Raw genomic sequence first — 13196 nt, 5'->3', positions numbered from 1 at the left:
AAACGTTTTCCTACTGCGCTTCGCAGGTATATATTCGCGAGACTATCCACCGTCACTTGCGGCCTACGCCCTTGCGATCCCATCTCTTCATCAAGTAGACGCGAGATTGCTAGGCGTATACTCTGTAGTCGTGAGGGTGAAGTGCATTTCACAGTTTCTCTCCCTCACCTACCCCTATACATATCTCACTTCGTAGTTGTCACAGTGCTCGAGGCTCGTGCGCGCGACACATCATCGCTCCCGTCCAAGCTTTGCAGGCAAATGCATAGTACTTCTGACGCGCATTCAATGTATCGATTGGGACCATGCCGAAAACCCTCAAACACACAAATTCATTCAGAAATCCGCATATTAAAGGAATTTGCCACTGTTTGGCGGCGTTTCATCCCCAGTCGGCACATATCTCCCCCGGCAGATGAATCCGCTATATGAGACGGCACCCTCTCATAAAATTTAGGATTTTATACTTTCTCGAAACGATAGACCTTGTTTTCAATTATGCACACTGTAGCGCGCACCTCCAGGATGTAAAAAATTCCTGGCTGGTCACATGGTCGCGCATATTCGAGCATAAGGAAGGTAGTTGTTGTAATTTTAACCTTTGTCTGAACAAAACATTCATCAACGTAGCCCGCGCATTCTGCTGGCAAACCCAATGCCCAACATTGAGCACTGTCGTGGCAAACCGCCGACTGGGTAATGCGTCCAGATGGAGCAATACCCGGATGTTGAAAGGACGTTGATGGAGAGACACCGGCAATGGTTGCAACACTGCTACGTGGACACCTGGTGCACCGCTGGACGCCATGTAACATGTTCATCTCGGCGATGGGGTTTAATAATCTTGGTTCTGCCTGCGACGGCAGGGCCGATTTCAAGCCGCGGGTGGGCGTCGATCATTTTCGCAGGGCAAGCAGATGTCACCTAAGAAAGCTTGACCAACGAGATGCTCATGAGCAGCGCCGTGATTGGGTCCTTCTCGCGCCGACTCACCTCTGCGCCCATCGAATGGTTGTGACGAACCAAAAGGATGATGAGCCAAAGGGCCAAAACGCACGTGTCAATGGGCTGTAATGGCCCAAAGTCGCCCCCAAGTTGAACCGGACCTGTGCCCAAATGGCGTCGCCAATGCAATGTTGTAGAAGACGGGACATCTTTGCTAGCTGTTCCAAGACGAGGAGGCCATGTTGACGTGACCTGGTTGACCACACTCATTCGCTCGGGGTATTTGGGCTCCGTCTCACGACGACACTGAGTCGAGGAGCAACGAGATGAAGGTGTGCGAGGCTCATTTTGCAACGTCTTCAATCCTATGCATGTGTCCCCCATACTCGGTGCCGGAGACAATTGCGACATTGAAGCACTGGCGTACATACGTCAGCATTGGCCATGGCTGCCAGGGGCGTGACAACCATGACGCCTTATCGGTCACCAGCTCAGCTGTGCCAGGTAACAAACTCTGCCAAGATCAAGTCCTTGGCTCATTCAAGCTCATTGATGCATGTGCTGTGCATACAGGTGCTCTCTCCAAGATTCCCGTTACGTACGCAGGTACGCTATGGGGACCACCCGGGAAGAAACATTCATGCATGGAATTGTTCTGGACTATTGACTTAACTTTCGGATATCCCGGCCTATTGAAAATTGGATAAGATGTGATCGCGTTGTTGAATTATTGAGGTCATTTTGAGAGTTGGAGACTTCTGGGTGACTGATGGTGCGTTCGCAAAGTGCATACCGTATGGCTGCTGGTATTGATACTTTGCACTAAACGTGTTGGTAGAAACTATTCCAGAATGATTTCTGATAATCTGTTTCGGACGTGATACAAGTCGTCTACCATCTTTTTGGTGTCGACGCTCCTTGGAAGCCGAATCTCGACGCCACTAAATGCGAGTCGACCCTAGAAACTCGAGTTGACGGCAACAATACGGAGCTGAATACACGGCCCGTAGCAGTTGTAGCTGGTGACGACAGAGTTTAATCTCCACGTCGTCCGGATGGGGAGGACTCCAGAAACTCATCTGCGAAGACAGGCCATTCCCATGTTCCAAGGGTAACGAGGAGCATCCTCTCTGACCAACACTGCCTATAGCTTAGCCTCGCAACCAGCGCACCCACCAGACCGAGCTAAACTGTCTGATCCATGATGCCCGTTTGGTGTCTGGTACTGTGCAAATATATTAGTCATGTCTGTCACGGGCAAGCGGCCGGCAGGCAGAATATGTACTTTCCTCTGTGACAGACTCTGGATCAACTGGCTACGTTGAGAATGATCTCTCCCTCTCTGGGATTGAAGCCAAACGGCCATTGACGTCCGCTGATAAATTTGAGTGCGCTTGCCATGACACCCTCTGCTTGCACGGAGAGGGATACGGAGTGGAGCGGCCGAGGCTGGGAACGGCCAGCAGCCACATCAGATGGGTTGTTTCAAGATACTGGACGATTAAATACTAGTCGCAAGCGTATCGCCACCATCCACAGATTGGCCATGGCAATGCCTCCCAGGACGGGCCGCGCGGGTAGTTGGCATGGATGCCCCGCCCCGTTGGCGGCTTGTTGATTTTCAGTTTTGGTCCTCCTCATGGCTTCGGGAGAAAACCTTGTGGTTGCGGGCATGCACACGGCTCTCAGAGCATTGGTGTATTTTGCAAGTTGCTCCCTGATTGCTGAGTAATAGTAGCAATCGTGCCACGCGGAGGGGGAAATGTCTTGGATGGACTTGACTCAGTTGGACGCACGAGTCAGCGCGTCCAGTTGAAGCCTTTTCCAACATGTCACGTCCCAACAGCACCAAGGATTCTCTTTTCCCCTCATCTTTTTTGCACACGCCTAATCGGAGAGTTGAAATGAGCAGCTTCTGCCACGGAGATAGGTATATGAAGATAAAGTGAGAATGATTTTCCTCCTTTGTCGACGCCGCTCTAGCCCCGTACAGTACAGCCGGAAGTTCTGTGGCGTCAACCTGGAGACTAACCGAAACAAAGCGGGGAAGAACCGATAATCAAGTGAAATCGTCGTAATCGTGATGCTCAGCCGTCCGTGACTAGTTGGAGTAGCTCTGTACATAAGACGATCTGCAGAACTCCATGTTTGTAACATGTCCATCGCGCAAGACTTCTTGAGACGGTTTTGTGTGTCTATACATATTTACAAGAACAGCCTTGCAAAATGCTGGTTGTGAAACAAATATACAATGCCGCGTCGCTAGCAAGACAGGTCCATCCTTGTGCCAAGTACATACAGCTCCGAAGCAGGCGACTCGGTGAGTCCCGGAGAAATACTGGATGATGTACCAAGACTTGTTGGCTCCAACTGAAACGTCCATGTATGTACGGAGTATGTCATCACCGTCTTGAATGACAGATATTGCAGAAAACGTCGGCCCAGACTGCTTCATGTGATCAGTATGACGCTCAACATAATACAATATGCGTACGAAACATCCACACCATGCCCCTGGACTTGCCTCTACACGTGTCTGTCTGTTCCTGGTTCCTTGCAGATTGGCTGGAACGGTCCTATGAGGGCAGCAGGTTTGCGTGCTTTTTGTGCAAAGAAGCGGTGAAGTTGCAAAACATTGGCTCTGTGGCTCCGTTTCAAACCGCAACGACTCAAGCAACGCACAGCCAAACCCCGTCCACTTTCATTTGCTCCCTCCACACCACTTCGTCGTCTGCTCCGCTCGAGTGCCTGCGTGGTGGTGTCGTTTGGCAGCGCCACATGTAACGGGTTACGACGGTTGAGGCCGCCAGGCCGCTGCCCCTGGCCTGGCGCCCCGCAACATCACTCTCGGTACGGGGTGAATTCGCTCTTCAAGCCAGTGCCAGAGAAGCATGGTATGATATTACTACCGAACCTGATTCCACTCATAAAGAAAAATGACGTTATCCTTGCCGACATCCCAATAGAGCCACTGCCATAATACTGTCGTCGCGGACGGCCTTGCTAGACTAGGCTGCTTGGCCTTTGTCGGTTAGGAGAGAGGAGTATTAGAATGCTTACGGAGTACTGTATCACACTCTCCAGCCCGGTTTGGCAACCAAGGGGATCCTGGTAGCCGGAAACCCATGACGTCGAATAATATTGGCTCAACACGGACCATGCCATATTGGTATTACATATGTATGTACATTAAATTGTACGTACATACAAGATGATGGGTTTCTGGGAAAGCAATTCATGTCCGATCATTGCCCAGTTTTGGGTGCATTTCCCATTTAATACGAACGGGAACGTGCTGCATTATCGCCAATCCGAGAGCCGAGGCTTCGTATAAATCTCCTACGATTAGTTTTTAAAAATTACGACGATGGCTTCCTTCATCTAAACGGATATGTAGGCAGGTCGGTGAGCATAATGGTGGGGTGTTTCATGTTAAGCCAGAAGCCCGTAAATAAGAACCCTCTGCGTCGAAAGTGTCCAACTTCGCGATTAATCCTAGCGTCAGGCACGTAAGGCTGATGGCGATGGGCGTGGTTCACTGAACAATGTGTTGTAGTTCATGGTTACCGGTTGCCGGCTTGTTGCAAGCCACCCCGTGTGCATGGATTAGTTGTTGCCGTGTGCATGGGTGCTTGGCGGTGCCTTGTTGTGGCGCTGAATTCGTCATGCGCAAGGAGTATTCAATAGGAATGTACCAGGTGATGGGCTCCTTTAGTTAAGACGCTGTTGATCATGCACAGTCCAAAGAACTTGAATTGCTCGACAGACTGACCGGGAACCGACTGGCTTGTTTCCAAGGCAAGCGACATTGCGAAACAGCCACGCCGATCTGGGCAAACTAAAACAAACGCACCAACGGGTTTGAGTTAGCCCACCACCGACGAGACTGCTGCGTCCAGTTTCTGTTATATGAAGGTTCTCAAGCCAGACTGACTGATGCTGAGAGGATGATCCTTCCATAGTCTTGCCGTAGTGCTCGCGGCTGTTTGCGCCCATTGCGACCACTAGTATTGGCAGGACCGAGTAGCAGAAGTGTACTCCGTATTGTAGGTAGTTGCCGTGGAAGCTTCAGATGAAATCTTGGTGATTGGCTGATAGCATGGTTCCTTGGATTCTGGGGAGATGTTGCCCACCAGGGCAGGACGATGCCGTTTCACTTCTTTTGTCCAACGGCACCTCGGTGCAAGGACTTTGTTGTTTGGCCTTGTCTATTTCACTGGCTAACTCGAGGTGGATCGGTAGTACAGTGGTGTTGGCGGTTAGCTCAGGGCTCGTTGCTTTTTGGTGTCTCCTGCTGTCTCCTTTTTCTCGACCATCGTGCTGTATGTAAGTGGTTTGATTTTGCGTCGATTCTATCCTTACACGCTGAAGATGTATTGTACGAAGTTGGTTATTGCTAATGCGCATAGCCCCTTAGCCATCCGATGTAAGGGTATAACACTGTGGGTTTATGGCGCGTTGACCAAGAGCGCATGTTTTTATGATGGCATGTCTGCGTTCGTGCGTTTGATAGATACTCGGAAATATCCTGTTACCTGCATGTTCGTCCTCGATCAAGACGGTCAATTTCAAGCTGACATGTAATAGCTTCGCCCACTTGTATTTGGGGGGGTTGGCTGAATTGCACAAAGACAATCGGGCGCTAGGTCAGCTCGAAGGACGATGGCTGGGCACAGGCCCGACATCGGATCTGACAGGTGAAGCACGTTGCAGCAAGCACCGTGAACGTGTGTACATGTGTTGCTCCAAGCAGTTGTAACACAGCTTTTGACGGAGATATACATACGGAGCACACTACGGATTAGATAGAGACAGAGAAGCTGGTCTAAGAATAGGACAGGGAGAGACAATGTATCACACCTCGTAGTAGAGAGGTGCACCTGAACTAGCCTGAAAACGGGCGCCAATTATCTGGTGGATACGTACATGTCGTTTGGTGATTTTGGGCTCCACACATTTCAGATGGCGAGCTGTACACCAGACTTCTCTTGGCGTTTGCGGCCGCGTGCCTGGTTCCTGGTGAGGCTAACTTGGGAACGGCCGTCCTGAGGCTAGGCGGTGGTTAACTTGAGGGTGTGATGGTGGACTCTAGTGGGAAAGACCGACAAAGAGAGGGTGTCTGGGTTTCGCAGGTGTGGGTGGGCTGGCTTCAGCTGACCTGGACATAGAGGCTCAACGGTTGCTGGAAGTCCCGTAGCACCCAGACGTCGGAGAAATACGCATCTCGTTCTTCCTGTGCATCTGTGCTGCACATGCGATGAATGCAGGCATAGAGCGCGTGAGGTGGCAATGGAAATCACAGGCATTATTGTTACCAATGCGGAAAAGAAAGGTGGGAAAGATGTGAGAGGGTGAGAGAGGGTGAGGGGAGGAGGCGCGAGACTTGATGCTCTGGACATGTGTGGACAGGTGTGGGCAGGGTTAAGCACCGCTCCTGCACATTGATCGTCGTGTAGCGCTTGGCGCCTTCCGCGCTTTCGTGCTGGTCTGGTGGTCAATGTCTGGCGGTGCGATGCAAATGCACAACCACACAGCTTGCAACTCGTAGTCTCCGCATTGTTCAATGTTCTCCAGCCTCATGCATTTCTTCGAAACATGGCCTGACTAATGAATCCTCCGCCCAGAGCATTCGGGCCAAAGAGACAGCACAATAGGCTACTGTGCTAGTGTCGACGTTTCAAGTTTCCTCCGCGGCAGCTGAGTGGTGAGCTCGTCAGGTACGGAGGAAGCACTGCCCAAATTCATGCGGCAGAGACACCTAACTTGCATGCCATGTAATAACACAGCGATGTGCTGTCAAGCTCTACGCCAATGCTCGAGTCCTCAATATTGGAGCACTCAGCAACTCGGACAAACCTGCAACCCAATGCCTAGCTCACCTGCTTCCCGGCTTACCACCTCGATATCTATGCTCGACCCCTGGCCTCAACATCACATCGGAACCATGTGAGCAGGTCGTTTGGCGATGATTTGGTTGGACCAAGAACGATTGGGCCACTGAGCTGCCTGGTTTCCGCGCCACGTTTTCCTCCTCGAACCTATACTCCGTACAGTAGTACCGGCATCTGACCCAGGGCTGGAACCGGACCTCCCTGCGACTGCTACGATGTCATTGACTATTATACATGAGCGAGCCGCCATTCCTCCGTAAAATGCATGGGCTGTGGAAAATTGATGCAGCGCAAAAATGCAGCCAGACTACGGCGCATTTTCTCTTGCCAATATCTTTGATGCTAAGCTCTCCACAAATGCCACCGCTGCTCCTTCTCCACAGGAAGAATAATGGCCTTCGTTCGTCTGTTACACCGAGATGAGGAGCTTGTTTGCTTTTGAAGCAGAGGCAACAAACACGGCCAAGACAAAGAAACAAAAGCACTATCCATCATCAGCCTTGGAACGAGTCTTTGTGGCTGTCGTACGGAAGCCTACCTACCACAACTATGCTGGAGCTGTTCTTTGATGCTCAGAGCATTGCATAGGCCGCCCATCGCCCACGATCCCCATTACGGTTGTTCTCGCCGGTGTACGGACATCTTACGGCACCAAGCGGCACGGAGCCTTTGCTTGCGTTTCTGTCCGCCAATGCCGTACTAGTACTACTTGGTCTGGCTACGTGGGAGTTGGCTCATGATGCTTCTTACACACCCCTGTTCAGAATGCCCTCTGCCTAGCTCGCACACGCCCCTGTCTTGGAACCACCCACTCTCCCCACCGTGAACATCCTGGTTCCGTAGCTCACACGGACATCGAGAGCGAGCGGTGGTGGTGCATGCATGGTTGAGTGCATCTGTATATAGTATCTCGATCTCCCCTCTTGCTCTTTCCAGGTTGCTACACTAACCTGCTGCCGCAGGGCATTTGTGCCTGGTCATATTGCGCAATAGTTTCTTATCAGTTCATCTGGTGGGCTGTTTCGAGCGAGGAGCAGTTCTTACCTTTTCATCGAACACATGTTGTAAGTTATTTATTACAGCTGAACCGTGACAATGGGTGTCTTAATCATGTAGATCGTCCCAGCCCTTTTGAGGGTTTGGAGGTCTTTCTTTGTGTTGGCCATGGGTTCTAACCACCTCGCCGTTTTAGGTCTCGATACTTATATTTTGCCATATATACATAAAGTCGCCGAGGGTTGTCTCGTCTTACCGCTTCTGTGGCTGGCGCCAACTAAACTACGTGTATATTCACCCGTAGATTACGATCGCTACTTTTTATGAAGCACAGTCAGCTGCCTACTTCTCAACCGGGGACCTCTCGTTACTAGGATTTCATTCATTCTTTTCTCCTTTTACTTTCTTGTTAGCACAAGGAGGGCGCACTCTATGGCCGTATAGTCGGACTGGCTCGGATCGGGCTTAGATTTAGCAAAACGGCAACTCGCTACGAATAGGTTGTCCCTATTAACTAACCAACTACGGCCGGGTCCCCAACGGACAAGATGGAGGACGGACTCGCCACTCAAAACCTCATTATTATCCTAGCGACGATCATCCCCTCATTTATGCTCATCGCCCTTGCTGCCCTTCTGTACTATCGAACCCGTCGACGCAAAGCTCGATTATTCAACCGAGGCATCACACCCATCGACGATGAAGAGATAGAGTCGTGGAAAGTTGACAGAGGGGGTAGTGAAAAACCGTGTATGCAAGAGGAATCCCAGAAAGACCAATCAAGTCCAAGCAGTCACCGCACCCATCGACCAAGCACGTCGGTTGGGTCCGTTCAAAAGCCGACGAGTTTGATCGTTTATCAGAGTTCTTCCCAACACATTTCACGCATGTCGGAAGACCGGCCGATGGCAATGTATTTGTCGGGCAAAGGCAGCCTTGAGTTGCCGCAAATTCCTGTTCTTGCCAGAGCGCCGAATTCTAGACCCGGCCTCACCGATGATACAGTTCAAGGGGAAGATGCATTCATTTCCTACCCAAAACGTTATCCATCAAGGCTAGCAAAAGCGCCACCGCTTATATCTCCTCGACACGGCCGATCTAAAAGTACACGGGCTACTGTGTCCCCCCGTGAGCCCTGGTATAGCCAAAGCCAAGATGATCAACTACCTCCACGACGATCTGCCGACACATTCCTGCGTACCTTGCCTTCAGGTCGCCGAGAAAGTGATGGTGTGTATTCGTCTCACTCAACTCCTCCGCAAACGCCGGGTGAGGACGACATCTTCCTTGGCGGCCTCTCGCCTCGTCCTGTGATTCACAAATCAGAGATTGGGCGGGCTATTGGCTGAACGATACAATGCCAGAGGCTATAGCAGCCCACAAAATCTCTACTCTTCTTTCTTGTTTTGTCAGAAAACAATGGTAAACAGCATGGCATGTGCCTGCTGATCCAACTTGAAACCCTTGTCCCATGTTCCAACTACCTGCTGGATCGGGAGTGTGGGTTGAGTTGGGTGGAGAGGGATCAATGGCCGTTTCACGACTGACAAGGATACAATGACGGCAAATGACATGAAGTTGTTCGGCTATCTCGCTTGCCAAAGTCGTTGAGATATCATTGTCGGTGTAATTCAAGATGCCGTGTCTGAACCTGCTGCCTAAGTCTTTTATGACAGGCACCCGGGGATGATTTGGTATGACATGACAGACAGTTTCTGAGCTTCTACAATCCAATCTTTCATTCCATGGGATAAATGGATTTGTTATTGCAACCATCTTATAACTGCATATTGTAGGATTAGGATGGATATACCCAAATGCGTTCTTGTGTAACAGCAACCATGGGTACATGTACATACATACATAAGACTGACGGATTCGACATGCCCCGGTACAGCATTTCTGGAGCCCAGGAGGCTTAGCCAGCTCGCTGGCTCATTAGTTACAGATGAATATGAAATACATGACGAAATTGCGTTGAATTTACGGAACCAGTTGTTTATGAATGTGGATGTCAATAAATGATGAAATTACACGCCATGACAAAGGGGGACCTCGCCTTGGTACCGAATATGGCTAATACGGACCTTGTTGGCCCTTAAACCGGGGGAGTTGTCAACCAAGGTTGTTGTTCTATGCGAAAGGACTGGAAGTTTGGTCCGTGGCGAAGGACCCTGGTACAAAAATTGACATGGGTTTTCGCCATGAGATTGTGTAGCAAGTCTGTTGGAATTGTGACCACGGGGCCATCTATCACATCTGACAGGCAATGCAGAAGGATCAAAGAATCTTCTCTGCATCCCTGCATGGGCCTCGGAGCCTGCTTGAAGCGCGAACCGGCCGTCATTGTTGCTGCATTTCATGGAAGATGGGCCTGTCCAATTCCAGCGAGCTTTGTTTGCAGACGGGTTTCAAGTAACATGCAAAGTAAAATAAATGAATGTAGCACCATCGGGACAAAGATTTCCAAATCCAATAAAATGGAAGAGAAAGATAAAGAGGATGTCCGTCTCGACTCTCAAGCAACCGACCCCATCAAAGTGAAAAGCCACTTTACGCGCATCATCCAGTGGGGCACGCGTTCGAGTCGCGGCTCGCCACGACCTTGATCACTCAGTCCCTCAATCTTTCAACCAATCCATTGCGACACGGCGCATTGCTTCATCCCCTCCTCCCATCGCAGAGTCACAAGGACAGTCGGAAACTCACTGGCACTGTGTAGACAAATATACGCGGCTCACAGGAGACGACACCGACGCCAAACCAGACATAGCCCCGCGTCAGAACACACATCATCTCATGGTGTATCCGCCGCCCACTCAACGCTCATTCAAGATAGGACAAAGATAAACCGCCATACCGCACTTCTCCCGCCTCGCCCGCAAGCACACACACACGGCCATGCCGGCTCGAAAATCAGACCAGCCTCGCAAAAGCGATGCCCTCGTCCCCGACGACAGCACCCTGACCACCGCCCCAGCAGATGAATCACAAGAAGCCGCTTCCGCACCAGAAAAGACCACCAAGGACAAGGACAAAGAGAAGGACACCACCACAATCGAAGTACGCTCACTCTCCTCCGCCAAAGGGAAGCAAAGCAACAGGGGAGGAAGCGGGGGAAATCACCGTTCAAACCGCTAAAGTAATACAGGACCTCACGCTGCCCAAGTCAATAATCACCAGACTCGCAAAGGGCGTATTACCACCCAACACGCAGATCCAGGCCAATGCCATCCTAGCCATGAGCAAGAGCGCCACCGTATTCATCAGCTACCTCGCTTCACAGTACGGCCTGCACATTGTCTCAATGCCCAATCAAAAAAAGGGGGTGGTGGAAAGGAGTTTGCTAACATGCAAGCAGCGCCAACGAAAACACAGTGAATGCGGGTAAAAAGACCGTCGCGCCGGCAGATGTCTTCAAGGCGCTGGACGACGTCGAGTTTTCCTTCTTGAAGGGGCCTCTCGAGGCCGAATTTGCCAGTACGTCGTCCGCCGTGGGGGACGAAATTCGCCCCGGCCGGCAGACTAATAATTGTTCCCTGGTTGCGAAGTTGTGTCCCGTGTGGCTAACCGGTCGTGCGTAGGGTTCAGCCAGATCCAGACGGAGAAACGCACAAATTACCGCCAGAAAGCGCGTGCCAAGCACGACGGCGCCGGGGGCGACGACACGGAGATGGCGGACACGACGACGGCCGCGGACGCGACGGCGGCTTCGGGGACGGCGGGCGGTGCGCCGCGCGCGAAGAAGGCGCGCGTTGATCCTGGGGAGGTGGGTGATGATGGTGATGAGGAGGAGGATGCTGAGACGGAGGAGGAGGCAGAAGTCCATGAGGAGGAGGATGACGACGACGAGCAGGCAGATGAGGAGGAGGGGGAGGAGGGAGAGGAAGGAGCGGAAGAGGAGAATGGGACCGGCGGAGAGACGCAGGACGTGTTGGAAGAGAGGGCTGTAAGTGAAGACAGGGACGAGGCGTTGGACGGAGACGAGAGCGATTAATTCCACTGATGGCATGTACGGCGATGACATATCTGACCTTGGATTTTGCAAATTTACGTGCCATTGGGCGAAGCTCATTCACAATCATTACGTTGGCACCATGGTCGAGTTTCCGCCTTGTGCAATGATAATACGGTCTTGACGCCTCGAGACACAGCATGTGGACGTATGAGCATGAAATTTGGAAAGCAAACTTCCCTACAATTCCATATACATAGCGAAGCAAGTACATCAACAATCGATACCCATTCGCCTAACCAGGCAATCCCACGCTCCATCTGATGCACGTAATAGTACGGATAAGACGAAGGACAAAAAGCCTTAAAACGAAAAACGAGAAAAAGAAATCAAAATCATTCAACACAAAACGAAACCAGCAGTAAATCCAAAGCCCATCCATCTCGGGTATTACACGTCCCCACCAGACCATAATCCAAAACCAGCCGGAGAAAATTCACAAAGACAGTTGCTAAAAGAGGTCAAGAAGAAAGACAGAACATGGTGACGGGGGGGGAAACAAGGGGGAAAGTGGCAAAATGACACGGAAACTTGGCAGCTCTGCGTGATAACATCGTCGGACGTCATCCATTCATCTGTAAATAAAAGCCATTTTGCTCGTTCCGCATGGGAATGACTCCACAGTGACGAGAGTGGCATTCGCTCGGAATCAACTCCCGTCCAGGTGGACTTTCGCTCCAAAAACAAAAACATAAAATTCGACAATAACGCGCCAGTTCTGAAGCCAGACCACAAAGATCTGGTTGTACCATGGGTTCATATAGTCGAGCAGTCATCTCGAGGGAACAAAAGTGAGGATGACAAGAGACCTTCTCTATCAGTCGTTTGCGGAGCTTAGAGCCTAGTAGCGTTGACTTGTCCACAGAAATGACGATACTTATATTTTGAGAAGCGACTAGCCAGATTGTACGCAAAAGGTGTAGGGAAACCAGTCACGTCGACTTGCATCAGAGCAACGATGGGGATCACCTAGATGTGAAATGGTTATGCAGCCTAGCCGGCTAACATCCTTTGTTCCAGCGAAAGGTCAAGGTCGTTAAAGAAAAAGAGAAAAAGAGAAGAAAAAGACCATGGTGTGGTGGCCATGAATGAACGTCGCGCTGAGATATTGTCGTGAGATATCGAAGCTTAGTCGAACCAATTGTGAAAATAAAGACACATATGAAGAGTGAGAATGAAGAAGAAAATAAAAAGATGAGGAGAAGTAAGTGATCCAGCCGCCCGACTCCTCTATCCAATCCCGGCCAAATGCTATACACAATTTCGAAGGGCTACAAGCCCCAAAGCACATAGCCTCCCTAACTGGTCTGTATGCTTGGGTATCCAGGAATGCTGCGGGAGTACAGTCC

General features: G+C 50.8%; 2 protein-coding genes across 2 annotated transcripts; both read left to right on the top strand.

Moving 5' to 3' along the window:
* Window positions 1-8380: 8380 nt before the first annotated feature.
* G6M90_00g098790 (uncharacterized protein) lies at window positions 8381-9181 on the top strand (the record flags this gene model as incomplete). The annotated part of the gene is made up of 1 exon (XM_014690982.1): window positions 8381-9181. The coding sequence occupies one exon, from the start codon at window positions 8381-8383 to the stop codon at window positions 9179-9181; it is 801 nt and encodes a 266-aa protein (XP_014546468.1).
* Window positions 9182-10733: 1552 nt separating this feature from the next.
* Window positions 10734-11829, top strand: dpb4 (DNA polymerase epsilon subunit D; the record flags this gene model as incomplete). Its single annotated transcript, XM_014690983.1, has 4 exons — window positions 10734-10895; window positions 10984-11117; window positions 11194-11312; window positions 11417-11829. The coding sequence occupies 4 exons, from the start codon at window positions 10734-10736 to the stop codon at window positions 11827-11829; spliced, it is 828 nt and encodes a 275-aa protein (XP_014546469.1).
* Window positions 11830-13196: the final 1367 nt, after the last annotated feature.

The sequence above is a fragment of the Metarhizium brunneum genome, chromosome 6, assembly GCF_013426205.1.
Source record: "Metarhizium brunneum chromosome 6, complete sequence".
In the NCBI taxonomy this organism is placed as follows: domain Eukaryota; kingdom Fungi; phylum Ascomycota; class Sordariomycetes; order Hypocreales; family Clavicipitaceae; genus Metarhizium; species Metarhizium brunneum.
The sequence above is the reverse complement of the archived record's forward strand: the minus strand, read 5'-3'. Positions and strand labels throughout refer to the sequence as shown.